General features: G+C 42.9%; 1 protein-coding gene across 2 annotated transcripts in view; it reads right to left on the reverse strand.

Annotated features, from left to right (window-relative positions):
- lef1 (lymphoid enhancer-binding factor 1) overlaps positions 1-19,692 on the reverse strand; it is a 178,735-nt gene extending 159,043 nt beyond the window's left edge. The window contains exons 1-3 of one of the 2 annotated variants that reach the window (XM_055641928.1): positions 19,091-19,692; positions 18,857-18,926; positions 18,595-18,722 (exon numbers count right to left, since the gene is read on the reverse strand). In XM_055641928.1, the coding sequence (XP_055497903.1) occupies positions 18,595-18,722; positions 18,857-18,926; positions 19,091-19,309 (417 nt within the window). In that variant the 5' untranslated portion in view covers positions 19,310-19,692. The remainder of the gene's footprint in view (positions 1-18,594; positions 18,723-18,856; positions 18,927-19,090) is intronic. The other variant, XM_055641938.1, reaches the window with a different exon arrangement.
- Between the last annotated feature and the right edge of the window lie 2,428 nt (positions 19,693-22,120).

Raw genomic sequence — 22,120 nt, forward strand, 5'->3', positions numbered from 1 at the left:
TGTGAAACAGTTTCTCGGCACTTCTATCTAAAAAACCTTCCCACTGACTTGAGGGCCTGACACAACCAAAACACTAAAGCAAGCCTGTGCGATTAACCACAGTTTTTAATATTTTTTTTCCACTTGTTTTTGGCTTCAACCACTTTGCAAGATCGTGAGGTTGGTGGCTGATACAGTAATTGGTGGAGTAGAACCACTCTCTGCACACAGACTGTCGCTACAACCCTCCCCTTGTTTATTCCCCATTTGTTTTGAGAAATGATGATCCTACAGGTTGCAGGAACTAAGCAGCAAGATCAATCATATTTACACTGGAAGACAAAGAGTTCTAGAATTTTCTTCCTTGGTTCAATTTTTATCCACCTTTCATTTCCCGCTTGGTCCCTGTTCTCGTCAAAGCTGTCTCTCGGCTTGGGAGGGTTCAGGATGGGTGGGCAGATCTGATTGAACCGACTAAAGCAACTGGTTTTGTGATTACTGTGTATATGGGACTTTGCAATAGGTATTTTCCTGCTAAGCTTAGGGTGGCACAGCGGTAAAGTTGTTGCCTAAAGATCAGGATACAGGTGTCTGTATGAAGTTTATACGTTCCCCGTTCATGGGTTTTCTTCGGGGCTCCAGTTTTCTCCCACACTCCACAGGTTTGTAGCTTAATTGCCTTTGGTAAAATTGTAAATTGTTCCTAGTGTATGGGATCGTGTTAGAGTATGGGATGTTCGCTAGTCGGCATGGACTTAGTGGGCCGAAGGGCTTGTTTCCACATGGTGCCTCTAAAGTCTAAAGTAAATTCTAAAGTCTCAACTCACAACTTTAGGGAGTTAACAGAAAGAGGCATCATCAGATTGGCCACCTTTAACATGGGCCACCTGATTCGTAGCACTGTTAGACATCCTGGAGATGTGTACAATGGGGCTGCTGCTCAGAAATGGGCCACTTTGACACTTTGCCCAAAGTTGACTGTTTTACCCACTCTAGGCATTGTAGAAATTGTTGCCATTCATTAACGGGCGGCAAAGTGGCGCAGTGGTAGAGTTGCTGCCTTACAGTGCCAGAGACCCGAGTTTGATCCTGACTACTGGTGCTGTTTGTATGGATTTTGCACGTTCTCCCTGTGACCAGGTGGGTTTTCTGCACAAGCTCCAGTTTCCTCCCACATTACAAAGGCCTGCAGGTTTGTAGGTTAAATCGCTTCTGTAAATTGTCCCCAGTGTGTAAGATGGAACTAGTGTATTGTCGGTCGGAGCGGACTCGGTGGGCGGAAGGATCTGTTTCCACGGTGTATCTATGAAACTATGTTCACGTTAAGCCTCTGATACAGAGAAACAGCTCATGATGTACTCCACTTCTCAAATTCAGTTCCATTGGGGATGAGCAGAAATTAACTTGGCAAATGGAGTACAATGTGCAGCTTGTTTAGTGTACGCATGTTTGGTACACATGGTGACATTCATACAATGCTGAGACCATTTACAATGACCACCATTCCACACCCCGGACAGATTCTGTAAATGTACTATTTTTTGGCCTATTACCTTTACAATGGGCATAGTCTGACTAGCCCCTTTAATGGGGATCTTTAATAGGTCCACCTAAACTTCCTCAGCCAGCCACTTAAGAAGTTGAAAGGAATTCAGTTTGCGTGAGGATGGCTATATGGATAAGAAAGGAAGGTTTAAAATTCTGGTACTATATTAAAAAAGAAAGAATCAGCAAGCTAAATGATCTTTCCTTGTTTTATACTTTCCATTCCTAAAAAGTGAGACACGGCCAAATTTCTTACAATTTGAAACAAACAAAATCATGCTTTTCAGCCCCAGAGGTGTAGCATGTTCCAGAGCCTGCTCTTCATAGAAACAAAAGGCTTCACCCACTCCTGTCAATGTATTCTTTCCCATTCCTTTCCGTTTCAGATATAAGTCTAACTTAATATTTCTGTTTACATCAGCTGCATTATGATACAAAATTCTGCAATCTCTAGGTAGGTAAAGAATTCTTCATTGGAGTTATTTGTAGAAGATGATGACCTAATTCATGGTTTTACGATGCGCTATGTAACCTCAAAACAAATTGTCGCTGATAATACTACCTCAATCCAACCAACAATGGGACTCGCTTTCACTACAGAGATATTTTTGTGGTTTTACTCTCGATTGTTTTTGAAAAAGGCACTGAATAGAAAATGTCACAGAAAGAAGAACTCAAAAAGACACAAAGTGCCGGAGTGACTCATTCTGAAGAATGGTCTGGTCACCTATCCATGTTGTCTTGATCAGAAACCTCACCCATTCCTTTTCTCCAGAGATGCTGCCTGTCCCGCTGAGTTACTCCAGCCTTTTACAGCAGTGCATTTTGTGGCTTTGTCCAGAGATGCTGCCTGACTTGCTGAGTTACTCCAGCACTTCATGTATTTTTGTGTAAACCAGTATCTGCAGTTCCTTGTTTCTACGCGAATAACTCAATTCTGTCCAAACTTCCAATTCTCTTGTTTGCAGCACAACAAGATAAAAGTATTTAAGGACACCAAACCATTTGGGAGTGAGAAAGGGATTGTGAGCAAGGGGTGCGATTTTGAGATCTCCACCCAACGAAAGTTCACTGTTTCACAAGATGACATTTTTTACAGTGTGGTTGATATCTAAAACTCACTGCCAGATGAGGCGGTGGAGTCAGGTGGAATTACTATGTGACATTTAGACACTAAGAGACACTTAGTAGTCAAGGCAACCAAGTCGGATTGGTGTAGTTGGGTAAAAAGGTTGGCATGGACATGGTGGGCCTAGTTCTATGACACTAGGTCTTTCCTTGCTTGGTGGTGGGTGGGTGGCCCTATGTCTGATGGAAAAGTCCTTTAGGTTAACTGAATAATGTTATTTTAATTAAGGTTTTTTCTGTGGAAATGTCACATGGACTCACCAGAAAACTCAAAAGATACCTGCATTGTTACCTGCATATAAATAATGCAATTAAAATTGCTTTGAAAATGACAAATGCACATAGTCATACATCATGGAAACAGACCCTTCGGCCCAACTGGTCCATGCCTATCAAGATGATAAACTAGTCCCATTTGCCCGCGTTTGACCCATCTCCTTCTAAGCCTTTCCTATTCATGTATTGGTACTTGATTCACGATACCGGATATCACGCGGCAATGAGTGAATGTAACCATTTTGAGACAAATAAAATTTAACTTGTATTCCAGCATATAAAACCATAAAACCTTAACTGAGGATCAAAATTATGCCATTCAGCCCATCGAGTCTATTCCACCATTCAATCATGACTGACATTTTTTTCCCTCTCAACCCCATTCGCCTGCCTTCTCCCTGTAACCTTTGATGCCCTTACTAATCAAGAACCTATCAATCTCCGCTTCAAAAATACCCAATGACTTGACCCCACAGCTGTCTGTGGCAATGAATTCCACAGATTCACCACTCTCTAGGTAAAGACATTCTTCTTCATCTCCATTCTACAGGCACGTCCTTTCATTCTGAGGCAGTGCCCTCTGGCTCTAGACTCTCCCATTATTGGAAACATCCTTTCCACCTCCACTCGGTCTAGGCCTTTCATTATTCCCTTTCCAATGAGTTACTGGCTTTGCGAAAAGAAACAGGAAACATGCCAATTCCAGCTACCACATTCTGCCGATACGGAATGGAACACGTTACCTATTCATCCAGGTTCTACTTGAAGAAGGGCTGTATGTGGTCCTGAGCACCAACATTGCTTGTTGCTTATGGTTTGTGGGTCATCGCCAGAAGGTGTGTGACAATAAAGAGCATTTGACTTCCAGATCAAAGAAGAATCACACAGACCACAAAAGATAGCTTGGATGGTGTAAAGGGCATTGGGATCAGACTCTACCAACCTTGGTCCAAGTTTCAAATGGGCAGAGAGGGAACAGATATGGAGTTTCCTTCTGTGCCACATAGGCATTGAAAAGGAGGGAACCCAGCCAGAAACGCACCAGGTTTGCTTGAAGCACAAACAGATTGAGATTCAATGGAAATGGTCTATACATTTGCTTCACTGGCTCAGAACCTGTTGTGTTAAAAAAGACCAGCTTGATAACATCCATGACAAATTGTTTTGAAAATGACATTGAAAATGGTATTGTTTACCACAGCCAAATTCCAGCTTAGTTTTAGTCACCTGTCCTAAAACGGCATGCACGTCACGGTTCTTATCCTACCATGAAACAATTTGGAATATGTAACTACTACAAAGGTATTCTTCAAATACAAGTTGCAGTTGTTAAAGTTAAAGACCAACTTGTTCCCACTGTAAAGATTGATTATAGGGATACTCCAAACTCTAAGATCATGCTGAATTAATAATTTGCACAGCTAAAAACAGTTAAGTGCATATCATGGACCTGACAATTTTTTCCTTGATGTAATCAGAATAAATACTATTAAATAATGCAACATGTGAATCTGGTCAATATGCAGCCAACCTTAGAATCTGAAATCTGGTGATGGAAGCAGCTTCAACTGTAATTTTCAATGGAGAGTTGTTTCAATTATTGAAGGGGAACATTTACAGGGATTTGTGGGAAGCTAGATAGCTTTTCTAATCATTCTCATATTGGCTAGAACCGTTTAGTTTAATTTAGAGATACAGCGTGGAAATAGGCCCTTCAGCCCACTGGCCATCAATCACCTGTTCACACTAGTTCTACATTATCCCACTTTCTCATCCACTCCTAGGTAGGGGTGGTGGGACGGGGTGCAATTTCACAGAGGCAAATTAACCTACAAACCCGCATGCCTTTGGGATCTGGGAGGAAACCGGAGCGCCCAGAGAAAACCTACACGGTCATAGGTAAGAACACAGGTAGTTACCTGGAGACTCATGAGAGGAATTCCAGTCTATTCATATGTCCGCTGTAAAACAGATTGCTTGATAAATCAATCTGCCAGAATAGTCATTTACAACAAGTTTGGCCACAATTATCAATTCCTCAATAAAGTGTCAACTAATTCCCATTGGCTTGGAGCTATCTTGATCACATCATGGAATCCACATATTTCACAACAACATCTACCCACTGGCCACTTCATCAAATTAGTCACCAACCTGCCTCACCTCTTATGTTAACGCTAAAAGCTGAAATACAACTTCAGTTATTCAACCAATTTCTACTGAGACCCAGATTTGGGGAATCACGGATCAGGGGACATAGGTTTAAGGTGAGGGGAAATTTTATAGGAACCTGAGGGCTAACTTGTTTACACAATGGATGGTGGATGAATGGAATGAGCTGCCCGAGGAGGTCGTTATGGCTGTTCTATTGCGATGTTTAAGAAACATTTAGACAGGTACATGGATAGGATAGGTTTAGAGGGATATTGGACCAAGTGCTGTCAGATGGGACTAGTGTAGACGGGACATGTTGGTCAGCCTGGGCAAGTTGGGCCGAGGGTACTGCTGCCATGCTGTTTGACTCTATGATTAAATCAAAAGATCAGGCAGGCAAAATCTTGTGCCTTAGTACATTGCAACTCCAATTTGTGAGTGGCATCAGTGCAACAGGAGAGCAGCAGGTGACATTGTGAGCGGCACCCAAGGTGGAAGGTCACCGGTTCAAACCCCAGCTGCAAATTGTCCAACACTGATTAAGTGCTATACAGCTGCTCCTCGACCTACGAGGGTTACGTTCCGATAAACACATCGTAAATCAAAAATATCGTAAGTCGAAAACACATTTAATACAATTTGATCACGTGACCGGAAGTGAGCAGCGGCTCGCTGCCATTGTCCAGTGTTTGCACCATCGTAAAGTTAAAATATCGGAAGTCGAAGCATCATAAATCGGGGAGCCCCAGTATTGCCAAAGGTGCCATGTTTCATACCAGATGTCATGCAAAGGCCTGTTGGCCTGTGCAGGTGGACTAGAACACATGGCACTATTCATAGAAAAACTAGAGAGTTTTCCTGATGGTAGACACAAAGTGTTGGATTAACTGAGTGGGTCGGGCAGCCTCTCTGGAGAAAAACAGGTGACATTTCGGGTCAGAACCCTTCATCTGACTGAAAGTAGTGGAGTGGGGGAGGCGGTAATAAATAAACTTTATGCGAGAAAAGGCCAGAACAAATCAGAGCCGGCAACAGATGACCTCAGGAAGGGCGATTGCCAGCCCTGATGTTATCTGGCCTTTACTCGCCTCCAGTTTATCCCCCCCCCCCCCCCCCCCCCCCCCACCTCGACCTTCAGTCTGAAGATAGGTTCTGCCCCGAAACGTCACCTATTTGTTTTCTACCAGGATGCTGCCTGACCCGCGGAGTTACTCCAACATTTTGTGTCTATCTGCGGCATAACCCAGCATCTGCAGTCCTTCCTACACAGTTCTGCAGGTGGGCTGGTTTTCAACAAACATTTTAATCAAATGACGAAAATGCATCCAATGGCTCAATGTGCACAGATGTAATGCGATTGGCAATAGAACCAAAGAAATATGTTTTTTTACAATGAATAGTTAGAATTGGAATACACTGCCTAACAGAATGCTGGAAATAGATTCAATTAGAGCTTTATAAAGTAACAGAATAAATAACTGGAAGCAAAAAAAATCCAAGCACATGGGGAAAGACGGAAAGAAATGGGCCCAACAATATCATTTTGTGGGACGTCACAGTTGCGCAACAATAGAGTTGCTGCCTGACAGCGCCAGAGACACGGGTGCAATCCTGACAACGGGTGCTGCCAGTACGCAGTCTGTACATTCTCCCTGTGACCATGTGGGTTTTCACCAGGTGCTTCGATTTCCATCCATACTCGAAAAGACGTAAAGGTTCGTAGATTAATTAGCTTTGATAAGTTGTAAAAATGGTCTCTAGTATGTGTAGGTTAGTTGGTGTACAGGGTGATCACTGGTTGGCACGGACTCAGTAGACTGCAGGGCCTGTTTCCATGCTGTATCTCTAAAGTCTAAAGCAGGGGTTCGCCAACCTTGTTCTGCACAAGGGCCAGGATGCATGTCTGTGAGTGGATGGCGAGCCACATCTACCACATGTTCACATAGCCCCCATCCCGCCCCAGATGACAGACACAAATCATGTGTTCACATATATCCCGCCCCTTCGAGGACGCCACCCGGAGAACTGGCCCCTAGTTGTGGGCGCTCATGAACATGGCGTACCTACGGGCCATTGCCTTGTCTCTGTCCTGAAGATGGTGGCTGAAAAACTCACTTACTCGTCCCCGGCCTATTGGCAACCTTGATCCCGACAGTGAAGCCCAGGCACAGAAGGTGCACGGCCATGCCAGCGGCTTTGCGCAGGATGCCGTGCAGCCAGAGCTCGGCGCTTGGCCCCACTCGGGCGCTCGGCGGCCCCGCAATTACGGCCGCCAGTGCAAGCCTCCTTGCGTCCTTGCGTCACCGTGCCTGGAGCCTCGGGAGGCACCAGAGGTGAAGGACATGAAGGACGAAGTCTGCGGGCCTGATGATTATGGAAAAAAATATACGCCTGCGGGCCGGTGGATTTCGGAATACGGGACGCATTCGGCCATTGGTTGCCGATGCCTGGTCTGAAGTCTAAAAAGATGGTGCGATTTAGAGGGACTAAATGACCTCAATCAATGTAACACTAACTATGATCTGTTTCATTACTGCTTGCAGGCCAAATTTCTGCAAATTACCTGCATTTATCCATATTACAGATAAATTAATACTTTTCATAATGACTTCATTAACAATGAGCTAATCAAAGGCATCTCCAAGTAATGAAAGACTGCATATAAATCACACTTTTTCCAATGTTATATTTAAATAAAGTATTGCAACACAAAATACCACACACACATCATCTATTTGCAATATCGAGTAAAATACTGCAGTTCATTAGCAGCAGAATGGTATAACAGCTCAACCAGTCAGGAGAGAATGTTGTAGAAACAGGGAACTGCAGATGCTGGTTTATAACAAGGCAGATACAAAGTGCTGGAGTAACTCAGCGGGTCAGGCAGCATCTCTGGACAAAAAGGATGGGTGACGTTTTGGGTGGGTTCGGGACTGGAGAAGGGTCCCTACCCGAAACGCCACCCATTTCTTTCTCCAGAGATACTGTCTGACTCACTGCATTTTGTGTCTACCTTTGATATAAACCAGAATTTGCAGTTCTTTCCTACACATAACTTTATTCATGATATTTTTAACAAAGCCAAATTCCCCAAGGCATGCTGATTGCTGCTTGTAATATATATGGATTAATGTAGAGGAAATAATAAAAATGTATTCAGCAAACATAAAATTAGCTATTTTGGTTAATAACTCATAAGAAAGCTTAAAATAATGGACTACATTAGAAGATAAGATAACTGGGCAGAAATGAGGTGGAACTCAATCAGGAAAAGTGATAAGACACTACAACTAAAGTTCACCCATTAATGGGAGATACTGAGAAGTGTGAAGGAACATAAAATCAAGAACTCCAGAGCATAGTTTTAAAGTGAGAGGGGGAAGATTTAGTAAGAATCTCAGAGGTACCTATTTTCACACAAAAGGTGGCGGGTACAGGGAACAAACCACTAGAGGCAGTGGTTGAGACAGATACTATAACAACATTTAAAAGACATTTGGACAGGGACATGGATAGCAAAGGCTTAGAGGCTTATGGGTCAAATGCACACAGATGGGTGGGTACGGAGAAGTTGTGTTGAATGCCTGTTTCCGAGCTGCATAACTCCATGGGACTATAACATTGGTCTCTTGGAAATGCCCACAAATATAGTAAGACTGCTTGATAAGATGGTTAAAAAAGAAAATTGAATAGTTTATTTTATCCAATGAGTATAACAGCACTGAGGTTATGCCAAAACTGTATTGTATCACAGTTTGGGATACACGTGCAGTTGTGGACACCAAAGATTGGGGTTGCACTATCGTGCATGTATAAGGAAATTTATAAGGATAGAAATTCTAGCTATGGGGAAAATTGGATTGCTTGGGATTGTTTTGTATGAAGTAGATGAGGCAAAAGGGAGATGCAATTGATCAGTAAAAAACGTTGAGAGGCCTGAAGTACGAAGATAGATAGGATCTACTTTCTTTAGTAGAGGCATTGAAAAATATGGTCGACACAAAATGCTGGAGTAACTCAGCAGGTCAGGCAGCATCTCTGGAGAGAAGGAAAGGGTGATGTTTCGGGTCGAGACCCTTCTTCAGAATAGGCTGCCTTGATCAAATGTTAATTGGATTACTGGAGAAATGAGGCAACTTTTTTTTCATCCTGAGGCCAGTACGGTTCTGGAACTCACTGCCTGGAAAAGTATGGGAAGCAGAAATTCTCATCACCTTTAGAAAATACTTGGGAGCATGCTCAAAGAGCCAAAACCAACCTGGTGGGAGGAGGCTGGTCACCTAGTCAGGGAAATGATGGGCCAAATGGCCTTTATCTGTGCAGTGAGATTTCAATATTCCTTGGTTGTTAAGCACTTCTTAGAAGCACAAACAAATTACATTTGGCACCAACCCATCCACATGAGAAAATATTAGGGCAGATGACCAAGAGTCCAATCAAAGAGGTAAGCTACAAGCGCTGCCTTGAGGCAGAGAAATGAGGGATTGCAGAACGCAGGGCCATGCCAACTGAAGTCACAGCCACCAATGGTAAAGATATATTATTCATGGCAAGATAAAGAAGACAAAATTGGAGGAGCACACATCTCTCAGAAGGTTGCAGAGCTGAGAAGAGTAACAAAATTGGAAGGAATGTCGGATTTGAGTAAAACGACAAATGTTAAAATTGAGGCATCTCTTAGAACCTCAGCAAGTGCAGGAGTGACGGTGAAATGGTCAAACAAAAGCAGGATTTCTGAATGGCCTCATGTAGAAGAAAGGTAGAGTAGGACAGAATGCTCAAGAAGTCAAGAGATAATACAGGCATGTATATAAGGGTTTCAGTAGCCGAATAGTTAAAGAGGGCTCAATTGCACACACATAATTTGTTTTAATTAACAGGCATCAGGTAGTAAGTTTCAAAACATAAACATCTTGGAAGCTGACAAAACCCTTGTTCCTACAGTTTACTACATACAACACGTAAAATATATACCAACGCATGCAATGTCCCACACTATTTTCACATTAAAGGAAATGGAGCTAACAGCATAAATTGGTATTAAATCTTTGTTGCTCCGAATGCCCTAAAACTACTATGAAATTGTAAATGGAGCTCCTTGCCTTTTCTACTCGGGTATATTACATGCACAGCAATCTGAATTATATGTTGTTGCTCATCAATAAGATTTAAATGATTTTAGACAATAGATTTTTTAACGTAATATTTACTGGTCAGTTGTGAAGATCGAGGAACACACAGTTGCCAGTAGGGACCAGGAATGCCGTACAGGAAAATAAGCGAGTTAATGCTTTTCATTATAATTCTACAGGATCCCTCTTCATTAGCGGTTACTCTGCAACATTTTCTTCTTTGAAGCTTGGGTCCGTCATTAGAGCAAGCCTTTGAAGTTCTGTCTGTCGTTAATTCTAACAGTGGGAAGCAAGGTTGCACCGATGGGGGTGTCAGGTCAGGGCCAATTCAAGCAGCACCTCCACACAGAGCAAGTCAACAATCAAAGTTGACCATCTTACGTCAAGTTCTTTCTCGTACCACTGTTGGGTATTTTCTTTTGTTTTGTCACAGTACTCTACTTTGCAAGCAAAGAGAAAGATACATATCCATATTATTTGGGTGACCAGGATATGTTGTTCAGCTCATTTTGGACAATGATACATTGGCACAAAGCAAGAAATTAAAAATAAATCACAAAATAAACGCACCGGTTTCACAGCCGAGAGGTAATACAATAACATTTTTAAATTGCAGAAAATAGCATTGGTGAAATGGGATGTAACCAATGTTAGGCAGTGTGATTTACAACCACTCACTAAAAGGCATTGAATACCCTTTGTAACAATGGTGTTTGATTCAAAAGGATTAAATATAGCTCAGAAATCATCCGATGTGATATGTGAATTATGAATATTTAAAATGCCTGAATTAAAATGATTTTATCCCTCTTTCATCAGAGCAAGCTTTTTGTATAATAAATTGATTAATAAATCTAAAGTAACGCAACACTAAACTTATGGGATATGTGTATATGGTTAATCCACAGGGAATTTTTTTGAATTATTTTATAAATATATTTTTGTAAAATAAAATACATTCCACATCAATTTGATTGGAGGTTACTTAATCCAGAATTATCAACAACTGTATTTTTCACCATTCGAGGAACTGCATTTACAATGATGAGATGCCACAATCGTAAACATTGCACTCTTATTTGGTGTTATCATTACAGTGGAGAATTAATTATGTTTAAAACATTCTCAATTCCTAATAAAAATGCAGTCGAATAATTTGTGGCATTTTTTCACCAAATTTAAAGACTCAAATATTTTGGGAATAGATTTTTTTTAGTCCATTCACGGAACTACATTTACGGAAGGTGCTGTTCTCTGTTTTAAGTTACTTTGAAAGACAAAGCAAGATAGATTGTGTTTATTGGTATTTTTTGAGTGTCACTTTCAGGACCTCTGAAAGCACAGGCAATGAAGAGCATTGGAAGTGTATCCACACTCGTAATATAGGAAACCCAGCAAGTAGTTTGTATAGTGTAAACTCCCACAAAGGGTAATGCGGTGACAACCAAATAATTTGTTTTTAAATGTTTATTTAGCAGGTTAAATATTGACCAGGAGTCCCCGAGTTCCTTTGAAATATCACAGTGTCTGTGGATGTTTTGGTGGGGGGGGGGGGATTTTTATATCCATCTGACAGGACAGTTGGGCTTCACTGTAACATATTTTCCTTAAAGGCACCATGCCAACAGTGCAGTGGTCATTCTACATACACTGACGTGTCACCCAGGCTTTTCAATAGGACTCTGCGTCTATTTTAATTAACTCGCAGGTAGTTTTATGTCGCTTCTCTGTCACATAAAGTAAACTACAGAGAAATGTTTTGTGCACAGAGTGAGATGACAAAGGAAGAATAACGACTGCTTTCTTCCCCCCACTCCCCCCCCTCCAAATCACTCCCATCACAGTGGTGAAAATCTGAAGGACACTGATACGGGAAAAGGAGAAGGAGAAGCATAATGGGGAGTGCTTCTTAGTACTAAAGTACTACATTTCCCCTTGGTTACATACATGCACATGTATAAATTAGCAGCAAGTGTAAGGCACTCAACCCCTTGAACCTTCTCAGCCACTCAATGAAATCACAGCTAATCTGATTGTAACTTCAATGCTCTATTTCTAACTCGGGTTGATGCCCTTTCCTCTCTATGTTGCCTAAAATTTTCTAATTGAATTTTTGAAAATGTTCATATCTTTCCAGCAATATTATTATTTAGCAGGATCCTACACAAGGACCTTCCATTATAAGACGTTTGAGTACTGACTGTCATTGTAGACCTGGCACTTCATTAACTGTCAGCACAGATAATAAATAGTCAATTTTTGCAAACACAAGGAATTGCAGATGCTGGATTCTTGGGGGAAACACAAAGTGCTGGAGGAACTCAGCTGGTTAGGCAGCATCTGTGGAGGGAATGGACAGCTACCATCTAACTCATGGGAGACACTCAGACGATCATTAAATTGGATTTTACTGGACTTTATCTTGCACTATACGGTATTCCCTTTAACCTGTATCTGTGAAATGTGGTCGACACAAATGTAATAATGTATAGTCTTTCTGCTGACTGGATAGATCATATTGTAAGATCATAAAAGATAGGAGTAGAATTAGGCCACTCGGCCCGTCAAGTCTACTCCGCCATTCAATCGTGGCTTATCTACAGTAGCTCTCCCTCCTAACCCCATTCTCCTGCCTTCTCCCCATAACCTCTGACACCCATACGAATCAAGAATCTATCTGTCTCTGCCTTAAATATATTCACTGACTTTGGCTCCACAGCTTTCTATGGCAAATCACATAACATAATAGCACACAATAGCGCACAGCAAAGTATTTCACTGTACCTCGGTACACATGACAATAAAGTAAACTAAACTAAAATGCGACGTTTTGGGTTGGGACCCTTTTTCAGACTGATTGCAATGGGGAGAGGGGGAGGGGAAGAGAAATGGGGATGGGACAAATGTTGATTAGTTGCGATGCCACTTGACTGCAAGAGGCACACCCTTCCCAAAGCTTGAGGTTGCCAAGTGCGCCTTTCGATGAAGGCAGGTTACTGGATATTGAACTGTGGCAGGGATTCTGGACATTCAACACCTTCCTTATCCAAAGCTCTTGTACCCCGCTCTCACTCCCTGTACATGAGACATAACTGACCAGCTGAGACTCTTGACAGTAACTAGGAAAGATAGAGCCTGCATCTGTTATTCTATAAGTGCAAAGATCTTTCCTGACAATTTTCTTTTAAATGACAGATTACATAAACAACATTTTGTGGCAAAAGATGATACAGTGGTGGAGTAACTCAACAGGTCAGACAGCATTGCAGGAGAACGTGGATAGGCGACGTTTCGGGTCGGGACCTTTCTTCAAACCCTTTTTAGTAATTTTGTTATCAACTTTTAACAATGGAGATAAGATTCTTACATGTATAGCAAAGCCATGTTTTGTTGCATATTTGTTGCCAACAATCACCGTTTATATGAATCTCACCTGGCTGCAAGGCTGCAACGTTTACACACTTGCACAGATAATGAGCCAAAAATCTGAACCCAAACTTCATCTGACTATCACTTTAGACACCTGCATTCTCCAATTGAATGATCAGACCTCCCAGCCACATGACTCACAGCAATATGACCTACTAACGTCAATGCCAGTTACTCAAGAAATCAAACAGTTTTGAATATAACTTCAATCAATCATTTTAATAATTAAATCAGCATCATGCAGCTATGATTGATATTAAAAGGAGCTCTAACTGGCAAAGAATTTACTCAATCTACATCTTAAAAAGGAAAGCCACTGACAATTAACAACAACCAACATTTTTAGATGCCAGCTTTAACATCAAGATGTTGCTGGGCCCTTTACAGCGGCTCCATCTGACAAGAATTATAGAGGGAGACAACAGGGTAGGTGAGTGAGCACTTATACAGAGAGTTGGGTCTAAAAGGTAAAGAGGGTTGATGAGGTACTGAGCCCCAGGTAGGGGAGGCAGAGCAGAAAGAAAGAAGCACAAGAGGCCAGCAGCTGAAGTGGACAGATATCTCCGTAGTAGGTTGGGATGAAGTTAGAGATCAGAGTGGATGGGAAAAGGGCAAGGAGGGATTTGAAGCCAACGGACCAGAACTTCAGTTGTCTGGACCAGATTGTAACGTAGATCAGGAAGCTGGGTAACGAGGGGGGAAGCGGGACCTGGTGTAAGTTAGGAGGCATCTCCAACATGTGCGCATGGTAATCATAAGCCTCTGGTGAAGGTAACCATCTGCAGATTTTTGCTCCAGTAAAGATTGTAAAGCAGAGTTGATCAAACACATGGGACCACTGAGCACTCTCTTGTTCCCCAGATTCACTGAACAAACTAAACAAAACGGTGACATGTTTTCACCTTGGAGCATAACTGCTACCGCAGACCACACTGGGTAGATATAGGGCATAAAAGACATGAGCCATGTTTATTTTACAAAGCATCTGCTGCACACTATTTAGCGCCTACACAGATTTATTTTTAAACAAAATATATCCATTTCAATTTCCTTTTTAACAATACTGTTCACAAGAAGAGAGCAATGTTCACACATATTATAAAGCTTTGTAACTCAAATTGATTAACCAAAACTGCCTACGTCCACTCCAGTTATAAGGAGCAAGCAGAAGTGCTTTCTCCAATAGAAATAACATTTCCCACTAAGCAAAATAATCAAAGAATGATTTTCTCTGAACAGGACAAGAATGAATTCTAATCCAACAACATTACGTTGCGACTGCAAAAGGTGGTAAAATCTGTCATCCTCAAATTAAAAAATATAACTAAATCCAGTTTTGTGATCCCCTTCAGAAAATATCTCAGATTTACAACTAATTTATATTGCAGTGGCAAATCTGCATTGCCACTACCCTGTGTAGTGATCGTGTAAACCTGGCTATTATAGGTCAAGCAAGCACCTCGCTGTGTATTTTGCAGTGTATTTCGAGTTTTCTCCATTTATGCTTCAGCTTAACAACATTCACAGTAGTTTGCATTAAATGGGGTCTGCTGTAAACAAAAACTAAATGTGCAAAGTAAATCTTACTGGTCTGCTCTTCCCTCTCTTCCTTGTACCTCTAACATCAATGCATTACATCCTGTGCATCAAGACTGAAATTTGAAACTATCCAAGATATGCCGAGCTTCAAAGGAGCAGTAGCATGTAAACACCAAGACAGAGTGAATTCTATCGTGTTAACAGAGTGCTATAGCCAGTTCTGTCAGAACTGAACTCCAGTACAATTCGCATTACCAGTGTAGATTATCCACAATCGCTTCACCATGGGTCCTCTCCTCCACATGTTTTCACAACCACGGAGCACACACCAACACAAACTTTTGATTGGAAAAAATTGCCTGGATTAGCAGGCAGTTTGGAATCCCTGTTTGTCTACCATCGATTGAACAAGAAATTAGTCAAAAAATGTAAGCACGGTGCGGAGGGGGTGTCCTAGTTGCAGTAGAAGATAACATTTAACTCGGTGATCAGAACTTGGTCAGTTTTGATTTGACACTAGATTTAAAAGGCCTGTGAGGGGAAAAAAGGGAAAACAACAAAACAGTGCAAAGGGTTCCAGCACCTCACCCCTCCCCCATACCCGTGGTGGCTACAGAATGCTGCAGTGCTACAGTTGCCTAAAGCTACACTTTTAACAACTTTGGACAGCGGGTGGTTGTTAATATCACTACCTGAAGAACTATGCAAACATCGCGTAGTTGCACCATGAGGTGGTGCAGACACAACAGTAGTAGGCCAAATGCATGAATTATACTGCTGTAAAGGTGCCATGTGACATCAGACATCTCCACACTAATTTCAATGTCATTCAATGTAATTTAAACTCAAATACAATATATCAATAGCTGTTGACCTAGAGTGTAGCGCAGCACGAAAACAGGCCATTCAATCCACCACTTACACGCCTGGATTTACACTGCAAACCTACAGCCCGTTGCCCACTTTGCCCAATCTGCATATTTTTCCGTAGAAACAAGGAACCGCAGACGCTGGCTTGTACAAAAGGACACAAAGTGCTGGAGTAAATGCTGGTGCATCTCTTGAGATGTTGCCTGACCTGCTGTATACAGGACATACAGCACTTTATGTCCTGTATAGTTTTCCATTCTGTTCTCCCTTGTACTAGCTTGCGTCCTAATAATTCCTCACCACTACTTCCTTCAACTAATCTATTTGGAAACAAATTCCAGATTTGAACTAATCTGAAGTGAAAATTCCCCTGGACATTTTTTATGAAGAGGTTACATATATTTTCACCATTTTAATATACCCCTAAAATTAAAAAAAACCAGATCTTATTTGCATGTATTCTGTCGAAGCCCCCTATAGTTTAAAAGATCCATAGCTAAGTCATCTTTTAGTATTTTCTCTTTCAGAAAATAAAGACATTCAAAAATGAATTTCCTAACATAGAGAGAAGAAATAGTAATTATATGTAACTATCTCAAATATGCAGTTGCCCAAACAATTTTAAATGTATTTATTGTGGCAATTTGACCAATATGGGAGATGCTAACTAACAATCACTCTGTTACGAACTGTGTGTTCACAAGCTAATGATAAGCTATTTACCAACGCGGGGATATAAATCACTCTGGGCAGAGTCAGAGTATCCTGCCCTAACTGAACAATCTCTGAGGGAACTTCCGAGCTTGCAAGTGGGCAGATCAATGGTGTGAAGTCATGTCCGGGGACATCTGTACAGACTGAAAGAAGTGGTGAACACTGTCCTGTCCATCACGGGTTCTGACCTCCCCACCATCGAAGGGACCTACAGGAGTCGCTGCCTCATAAAGGCAGCCAGCATCATCAGAGACCCGCACCACCCGGGCCACACTCATTTCACTCCTGCCATCGGGCAGAAGATATAGGAGCCTGAAAAGTGAAACGTCCAGGTTCAGGAGCAGTTTCTTCCCTACAGACATCAGGCTATTAATCACTGCAACCTTCAAATAAGTTCTGAACTACATAGACTTGCAGATTGGTTTGTCGTTTTGCACTATTATTGTCATTTGATTTTATGTGTAAGTATGTGTGTATGTGTATATAAGTATATAGAAGAATGTTGTTGTTCTGTTTGAGACAAATGACATTAAGGGCTGAGGCAGGGTCTCAGCCCGAAACGTCACCCATTCCTCTCCAGAGATGCTGCCTGTTCCGCTGAGTTACTCCAGCATTTTGTGTCTATCTCCAGATTTTGCAGTTCCTCCCTACACATTTGACAATAAAACACTCTTGACAACCAGAGCTTTAACACTTCAAACTCGTACTGTACACACACCAAGGATAGAAGGCAGTAAAAGCTACAGACCCAGGCGTGAACATCAAGCACTCTGCTTCATTAGGGTCTAAAACAAAGCCAGCACTTCTTCCAGGCTTGGCATGTGGCATTTTAAACGCCTTTTGCTCTCCATGCAACATTGCAACAACAGAGTGGCTCACGAAGAGACCTTGTGGCATTTCAGCAAGTCCTCAATCGAGGTGATCAGCTTCAGCAAGGCAAGCACCGCATGAATGCAGTATAAATGTATGTGCAGCATTAGTACTGAATTCGAAACATTCCAGACTGAGCTTGCTGTTACTGGAGGCATCCCTTGATTCCACCATGAGATTTTAAATTCTCAGTCTTTGACACAATCCCTGCTCCGCTTTTTGAAGTAAGGGATCTTATTCGAACACCGAAAAAAATAGCCAGCAATCTGATAAGCGACTCCGCTGACAAACTCCAGACTTGTCCTCCTTAAATCAAGCCTGTCCCCCGCCTTCTCCCTGTCCCATCCTCCCAACCCCCTCGGGGGAAGAGTGGAGGAGACACGAACTGCAAACAACTGTCCCCTTTCTGTACAGACTTCGCAATATGTGTTTGTTCTTGGTGTTTTTGTTGCTGTTAGAGTGAGCCATCTCACGGCCTGTTTAAATTTAGCGGCGGAAAGCCGCTCGTGTTAATTTAAAGTTGATGTGTGTGTGTGTGTGTGTCTGTATGGAGAGGAGGATAGAGCAGGTATAGCGACAATCTCCTACCCACTAAATAAACCTTGTGAAAACCATCCGAGAAAAAAATAGATCAATTAACGTGCAGAATTTGTATTAAAGGACTGGGTAAATAACAGGTCGGCTGTACAATACTTTGAAGCACGCTAACACACACATTGGTTTTACGTAGAACTTGCGGGTGATACAATTTAACTCAGATAAGGCAGCAGCACCAAAGAGCTATAGAGACCAGACCCGGGCAGGTGAGCTCTGCAGACTGCAGACTACACCTGCAGCGGGTCAGACAGATGCCAGTCCAGGCTGAGATACAGCGAGGGAATAGGAGATTTCTTCAGTTGAACAGCAGACAAACAAGTGACCATCACCGCGGACTAACTACAGGCTTCTGACTCACCGTCCTGACGCCGGGTGGGGAGAGCGAGCTGTTGTTCAGGTACGGCTCGTTGCTGAGGTTGGGAATCATAATATAACTGGGCTGATAAGCGCAGAATCCCGGGACCATCGACCCATCCAGCCGCTTCCCTGCCCAAAGCAAAAAAGTTGATGGACATATTATAAAACACACCAGCAAGAGTGAAAGAGGAGATTGCACCGCGAATTAATTGCACCCTTAACGGTCAAAAGGCACACATGTAAAAATAACACAAAGTGCTCACCCTCCTCTGTGCCCGGGCGGCGGATTTTATTCCGATAGGAATCCTCGATAACTTGCAACCGCCTTCCCACCTAGAGGGTCGGTAACACGATTTGTTGTAGGGTTGTTCGGGGAAGGAGAGAGAAAGAGAGAGTAGAGGTTATTGAGCTGTTGTTTAAATTGCGCAGGGGGACAGGACGGAGTAGGGGAGTTAAGATTGTGCCGGCGTTGGTTCGTTCACTCGCTATAGTTTTACCTCGGACCCCCGTGAGTTGCCGCCGTCGCCGCTCTGTCCGTTGCCGGGGCTAATCTCCGACTCGTTGACCAGCGACGACTTCAGGTCGGCCAGATCTCGCTCCTCGCTGCCACTGATCTCCGCCAGGATTTTCTCCTCTTGGTCGCCCTCGTCTTTAAACGAAATCATCTCATCGTTCGCACCCAACTCCGGGTCGCCACCGCCGTTTAACTGTGGCATCCCTCCCTTGTATTTCGGGGGATCTTTACAACCGGTAAATGCAACAATATCAACTGATGGGCAGGGTAAGGGGAGGGGAGAGAGAAAAAGCGGACTTTCCAAACAAAAAAGCCAGTCTTTTATCTCGGTAAAACCCCTGCAATAAAAATGTATAAAACAATCGCACAAGTTCCAGCAAGAACACACAATAGTAACTCACTCTCCTCTCTCTTTCGTTAAATGCAAACTCTATCTTTGCCTGCCCCCTTGTCTCACTCTCTCGCTCTCCCTCCCTCCCTCTCTCTCTCTCCGTCTTGGGAGTGAAGCTGGTTAAAGCAAGCCCAGAAGACTAGTTGGTTGGTTGTATTAGAGGAGACGGCGGAGATTCTTGCAGCAGAGAAGGGAAAGAAAAAAAAACCGAGGCGAGGAGGAGGGAGAGGGGAGATCAAAGCTGCGCCGCTGGGCTGAGTGACATGCCTGATTGACGGGAGAGATTTACAATTGTCCTCCCGCTTCTCTAATGAGATTCAGCGCTGCCTCTGCAGGCAAAGACCTAAGAGATTTTGCAAATGTACCGGCACACACAGAGATCCCCCCCCCCCCCCAATCAATCCACAAAACAAACAGCCCTATTTTGAACCCCACTTCCAGCCTCTTTTTAGGGGGGCTCGATTAAACTCACGATGCTGAACGAAATCTCTTTGAACCCATCGCAATGTAACTTAGGGGAGCATTTTATTTTTCCTGTGCGCGGGGAAGGTAAACAATTTTCCTCTTGATTCGAGAAAGTACAAGGATTTTTGTTGATACTTAATCAGGGAAAGGCGAAATTGACTCCGGTTTTCTTAATCTGCTACATATACACAAACCCATAGGGTGGCATTAAACGTCCGACCAGCCAGGTCAACTTGAAACATTAGATCAAAGGCTTTTTCCTTGCTTCAGGTACAGCAACGAATTTTTTGGGCAGCATTGTGATTTTGTTTATACGGCGCACGGCCTTCTTTCTGTTAAAGCTCAGGAAAAAAAAAACATGTAATGTCTGAAGAAGGGTTTCGGCCCGAAACGTTGCCTATTTCCTTCGCTCCATAGATGCTGCCTCACCCGCTGAGTTTCTCCAGCAATTTTGTCTACCTTCGATTTTCCAGCATCTGCAGTTCCTTCTTAAACATAAAATCGAAGGAAATTCAAAGAGACCAAAAATCAAACTTCTCGTGTTTGAAGAAGGGACTCGACCTGAAACGTCGCCTATTCCTTTTCTCCAGAGATATTGCCTGACCCGCTTAGTTACTCCTGCAATTTGTGTCTATTCTCGAGTAACTCAGCGGGTCAGGTAGCATCTATGGAAGGAAATGGGCCGCTGATATTTCGGGCCGGGATCCTGATCCAAGATTCCAACATCTGCAGTCTCTTGTCATTCTGAATTCCAACGAGTCACGACCACAATAGGATTGACACTTTTTCTGTTTATTATTTAAGCTATGATTTTTTTTTTTGGGGGGGTGGGTGAGAGACCGAAGCAAAACCCTTAATCCCATGTAAATAAATACACGTTTGAAAATGTAAAGTACTGCTTCGGGACAATGGACATCAGCGACGAATGGGGAAGGAAACCTTTTTTTAGGACGTCCTGAATATTTCATGTTTAATAATACAGAGGAAATGTAATCTTTCTTAAAAAGCGCCTTTGTGCACTGCAACCAGTGTCCAACTTGCCCTAACAATCCGCAATATTTCGATATATGACTTATCTCACGTAACATTAATAGATGGGATGAATGCACAGAGTCTCTTACCCGGGAACCAGCGGGCGGGCAGAGATTTAAATTGAGAGGGGGAATATTTAATAAGAACCGGAAAGAACAACTTTGGCACTCAGAGGGTGATGGGTGCATGGGTCGAGGTAGTTGATGCAGGTACTATAACACCATTTAAATGATATTGGACAGGTACGTGGTTAGGAAAGGGTTAGATGTATTTTTAGCCTCAGCCTGAAGAAGGGATGTGGCCCGAAACGTCACCTATCCATGTTCTCGATGGATGCTCCCTGACCCGCTGAGTTACTCCAGCACTTTATTTCTTCCAAGGTTTAGATGGATATGGGCCAAACGCGGGAAAATGCGACTATCTTGGACGGGGCATCTTGGTCGGCATGGGCTTGCTGTGCCGAGAGGTCTTGTTTCCGTGCTGTATGACTCTAGGACTCTAAATGCGCCGCTGCCCTTTATACAATAAACTCTCCGGGATTTGCATGTGTATTTGGAAGGGGAAAGCCTGTGAAACATAAGGTCTTCCAACAAGCGTGAACAGCCGAGACGGGCCGAGTGGCGTCTATCCGTGCAGCAGGATTGGATTATTCCAATCGTGTGATAGTGCAGCGATTGTGTAGCGGAAACGAGATTGCTTTACACGTCTTAAAATGTTCAATCATTGCTATTCTCTTTCATTGCGTGTCCGGCGAGATTCTATTTGAAGGAGTTACCAGTTTTTCCCCTGGTGCTGATGAATCCTTTCCAGTGTACTTCGGTGCTATTAAAAGTAGGGACAGAAGGGAGGGGGAGGATGGAGGGGAGGGGGGTCTGATTTATGCCAAGATCGTTAACTCAGGAAGTTTCGATTCCAACGCAGCGCAGCGAGGATCGAACCTGTTGCGGCGACAGAGTGGGATTGAGGGAGAGAACAGTGGTAAGAGGCATAGTCTCTGATCTGACCGACACACTTCTCAGTCGACTTTAAAGCAGTAAGGCGCACAGCTCCAGCAAGAGAGACGGAGTGCAAGAAACAAAAAAACGACGGCGTACGTTAGGCTGACTTAAAAGGAAACATATCAAA

This window comes from Leucoraja erinacea, chromosome 1 (assembly GCF_028641065.1).
Source record: "Leucoraja erinacea ecotype New England chromosome 1, Leri_hhj_1, whole genome shotgun sequence".
Taxonomy (NCBI): Eukaryota; Metazoa; Chordata; class Chondrichthyes; order Rajiformes; family Rajidae; genus Leucoraja; species Leucoraja erinaceus.